The sequence below is a fragment of the Gastrolobium bilobum genome, unplaced genomic scaffold (genome assembly GCF_033153095.1).
Source record: "Gastrolobium bilobum isolate Gb01-03AN ecotype WA unplaced genomic scaffold, APGP_CSIRO_Gbil_v1 utg13041, whole genome shotgun sequence".
Taxonomy (NCBI): Eukaryota; Viridiplantae; Streptophyta; class Magnoliopsida; order Fabales; family Fabaceae; genus Gastrolobium; species Gastrolobium bilobum.
In genome coordinates this window covers 347,525-351,994 of record NW_026897636.1, presented here as the reverse complement: position 1 = coordinate 351,994, position 4,470 = coordinate 347,525, and the positions used below count along the sequence as shown (strand labels likewise).

At 43.1% G+C, this 4,470-nt stretch overlaps 1 protein-coding gene across 1 annotated transcript; it reads left to right on the top strand.

The window, feature by feature from the left end:
* The first annotated feature begins 2,950 nt into the window (after window positions 1-2,950).
* Window positions 2,951-4,239, top strand: LOC133308892 (uncharacterized). Its single transcript, XM_061509627.1, has 2 exons — window positions 2,951-3,912; window positions 4,047-4,239. Exon 1 carries the CDS (start codon window positions 3,034-3,036, stop codon window positions 3,565-3,567), a length of 534 nt encoding a protein of 177 aa, XP_061365611.1. The 5' UTR covers window positions 2,951-3,033; the 3' UTR covers window positions 3,568-3,912; window positions 4,047-4,239.
* The last annotated feature ends 231 nt before the right edge of the window (window positions 4,240-4,470 follow it).

The following is a 4,470-nucleotide window of genomic DNA, read 5'->3' as shown; positions in this document are numbered from 1 at the left end:
AAACGTGACAAGCCCGTTAACTCAAAATAATGGCACCCAGGGTAGTGAAAGTGGGGCTTCCACTCCAAATCTAAATCAGGGCACGAGTGGGGTTGTGAACCCTAATGAGGGCAACAGCGGTACAATCGGACACAATTTCTTCGATCGACGGCACCACATGTAAGTGTATTTAACTTGGAGGGGGAGGATGTCATTCTGGGTTACACCTGGCTGGAGGGTTTGGGGGAGATAAAGGCTAATTTCCGCGAGCTTTTCTTGAGGGTGCCTTATGGATCAGATATTGTTGAGCTTCGAGGAGATCCTCAATTGTCCAGAGGGCTTATTTCTTATAAGAAGCTTAGTAAGACCATGAAAAAGGGGTTGGAAAATTATTTAGTGGATCTGAGGGTAGTGAGTACCAATGTTGGCAAGGAGGAGGACTCTATTGAGTTGACTTCAAGGGTCATGCACCAATTCCCTGAGGTGTTTAGGGAACCAACAGATTTACCTCCGGAGAGAACCTGTGATCACAGAATCATTCTGAAGGAAGGGGCCAGTGTTCCAAATCTAAAGCCTTATCGCTACCCTTATTACCAAAAGGAGGAGTTGGAGAAATTTGTCAGGGAAATGTTGTTGGTGGGGTGGATCCGACCCAGTACTAGCCCCTTTTCCAGTCCTATGATCTTAGTCAAGAAAAAAGACGGCAGCTGGAGATTTTGTGTTGACTACCGGGCTTTGAACAGGGTGACCATCCCTGATAAATTCCCATTACCAGTGATAGATGAGTTGTTGGATGAGTTAGAAGGAGCTTCGATTTTTTCTAAGCTGGATCTAAAGTCGGGATATAATCAAATCCGTATGCGGAAAGAAGACATTGAGAAGACGGCTTTTAGGACTCATGAGGGCCATTATGAGTACCTTGTGATGCCGTTTGGTTTGAGGAATGCTCCCTCGACATTCCAATCCTTAATGAATGAGGTGTTCAAGCCATTTCTCCGTAAGTTCGTCCTAGTCTTCTTCGATGACATTCTCATATACAGTGCGGATGAATCTTCTCATTGGGCTCAGTTATGTCAAGTGATGGAGGTACTGCAAAAAAATTGCTTTGTGGCAAATTTCAAGAAGTGTAGTTTTGGAAGGAAGGAGTTGGAGTATTTGGGCCATGTGATCTCCGGAACAGGGGTAAAGGCAGATTCTTCTAAGGTAGCTGCCATTAAAGATTGGCCGGTTCCTTTGTCCTTGAAAGGGTTAAGGGGATTTTTGGGTCTTACCGGGTATTATAGACGCTTTGTGAAGAATTATGGTCATTTAGCCAGCCCCCTGACTAGATTACTTAAGAAAGACAGATTTGCTTGGGATGTGACAGCTCAAGGGGCATTTGATGAACTAAAGGCTGTGATGATGTCCCTGCCAGAATTGGCATTGCCTAATTTTGATGAGGAATTCATTGTGGAAACCGATGCTTCAGGGGTAGGTATGGGAGCAGTACTCATGCAACATGGTCGACCTATCGCTTATTTTAGTCAAGCATTTTCTGAGAAGGATAAAATGCTCTCTGTTTACGAAAAGGAACTCAAGGCTATTGTCTTTTCTATACAAAAGTGGCGGCATTATTTGCTGGGTCGACATTTCATAGTAAGAACTGATCAGAGGAGCTTAAAATACCTCACTGAGCAGAGAGTGTTGATAGATGGACAACATAAATGGGTGGCAAAACTTATGGGTTTTGACTTCGAGATCCAATACAAACCAGGTTTGGAGAATAAGGCCGCGGATGCACTATCCCGTATGATGGAATGCAAGGTTATGTCCACACCTGTGAGTTCGGATTTGCAGAAGCTTTCTGATGAGGCTTTGGCAGATGCTGGAATTAAGAAGATGATCACTGAGATCATGAATAACAGCTCTTCTCACCCGAGTTATCATGTGACGAAGGGTTGCTTGTGGTACAAGGACAGGTTGGTACTCCCTCGCTCTTCCACTTTTATTCCCACTATTCTTGAAGAGTTTCACTCGTCTCCTTGGGGAGGGCATTCGGGAGAAATCCGCACTTACAAGCGGGTTTCTGCATTGCTTTATTGGAAGGGAATGAGGGGGGATGTTATAAGGTTTGTACAGAATTGTGGGGTGTGCCAACAGCAAAAGTACCAAAGTTTATTACCTGCTGGATTGTTAAATCCCTTACCTATTCCAGATCAAGTTTGGGAAGATTTGTCCTTGGATTTCATATCTGGGTTGCCTAAGTCCCAGGGGGTGGATACTATACTGGTGGTGGTAGATCGGTTAACAAAGTATGCTCACTTCATCACTCTCACACATCCATTTACTGCTGAAGAGGTAGCTGACCTGTTTGTGAGTGTCATCATCCGGTTGCATGGATTCCCTAAATCCATAATATCGGATAGGGACAGGTTATTCCTTAGTAAATTTTGGGGAGCATTATTTAAGGCTGTAGGCACTCACCTTAAGTTTAGTTCAGCATACCATCCCCAAACGGATGGACAAACAGAAGTGGTGAACCGCACTTTGGAAACTTATCTGCGGTGTTTTGCTAGTAGTCACCCTAAGAGTTGGGCTAAGTGGATTCCTTGGGCTGAGTTTTGGTTTAACAGCTCTTACAACAGGTCCACAAGGATGACTCCATTCAAAGCTTTATATGGAAGAGATCCTCCAACCATTTTTCAGTTCGACAAACTGCCCATCTCAGTGGCTGCGGTTGATCAATGGGTGGCAGCTCGTGATGCATTATTGCTGGAATTGAAGCAAAATCTATGCAAAGCACAAGAGAGAATGAAGATGCAGGCTGATAAAGGTAGAAGAGATGTGACATTTTCGGTGGGTGATCAGGTATATTTGAAGATCCAACCATACAAGTTGAGATCATTAGCTAAACATCTCAATCAGAAACTGAGTCCAAGGTTTTATGGACCTTTTGAAATCATGGAAAGGATTGGACCAGCTGCTTATAGATTGCAACTCCCTAATTATGCACGAATACATTCAGTATTTCACGTGTCTCAATTGAAGAGGGCTGTGAATGCAGATGTGCCAGTGATGACTTTGCCCAATTGTTTGACTGATTCGATGGAGTTACAAGTTCACCCTGCTTCGGTACGAAATGCTAGGAAGCTTCTGAATGGGAAGATTGAAGTGTTGGTGGAATGGGCCAACCTGCCTGAATGTGAGTGGTCATGGGAAGACATGGAGGAATTGCAAGAGTTGTTTCCAAATTTTCACCTTGAGGACAAGGTGATTGTTGGAGGGGGAGGTGTTGTTGGACCCCTAAAATGGGTTTATGAACGTAGGAAGAAGCAGAATAAAGGCAAAGGCCATAGTGATCAGCCCATTGCATTGGCAGATTCGGACAAGCAGCCCATGACAGTAAATGTGCAGGCCATGGCAGATTCGTTGGGTGATCAACATCAGCCCATTGCTTCTTCGGGTGGCCAAGGCTTGGTGAAACAGATAGTGCTGGCTGTTGAGAAGAAAAGCACTGCAAGAGAGTTTGTTATAAAAGAGCACACGTGGCAAGCGTTGAATGGGGCATACCATGTGGGAGGGGAATGGGAGAAGGGAATCAGTGGCTAAATAGGAAAAAGGGAGTAAGGGAAGTTAGTTAAAAAGTTTGTAAGAAAAGTATGGGTAGCTTGATGGGGAGTGGGGTTTTCTTCCTCGTTGAGAGTAACCATTGTTAGTAGCTGAGTATTTTACTGGTTCAGTATTTGTAATTTCCTTCAAGGTGTCTCAAGCGGTCCGTTGTCAGTAGTCCATTCTGAGTACTGTTTCATTGTTGAGCGTTAATCACTGTTTGTAAGAACTCAATTGCAATTCAAGTTTTAGTATATTTTCCTGTTTATTATCTGTTAATCTTCTGGTGCCATCAGATACCATGTCAAGTATTCATCCAACACAAACACGTTAGCTGAATCCCAGGTATGAATTTCATCTATTTAATTGTTGGGGTTCATAAATGACCAGTAAATGGCTTTGATATGGGATTCAGTTCATGGTTGACAATTTAGTAGAATTCTCCACTTTGGCTGCTAAGTATGTGCTGAATATTGCAGATGAATATAGACATTCCTGTGTTGCTGCCTGCTGTCCAAGGTCTTTTTAAACACATGAAGCTCGAGAGCAGGAAGTGTACAGTCTCCTTATGGAAAATCATTTTCAAGACAGTCATCAATTGTTTATTAAGTAAAAGTAAGAATCTCTCTAACGAGGAACTTATCATTTCAGATAACTAAGTACCTCCCCATGGTAACAGGAAGCATGTGATGTTCCACATGGTTGTGTTTTGTATACTTAGAACGGTTGGGCAATGCTCTTGAGGATCTAAGGAAATTATCTTTAATGTAATCTTTTGATTTGAACGCATCAATAAGCCACCGGGGGCTGTGTAGTATGGCAATGGGAGTTATGATATCAACTATCGATAGCAAGAAGTCAAAGATTTGATACTTACTGTGTGATATTTGAACTATGAAATGG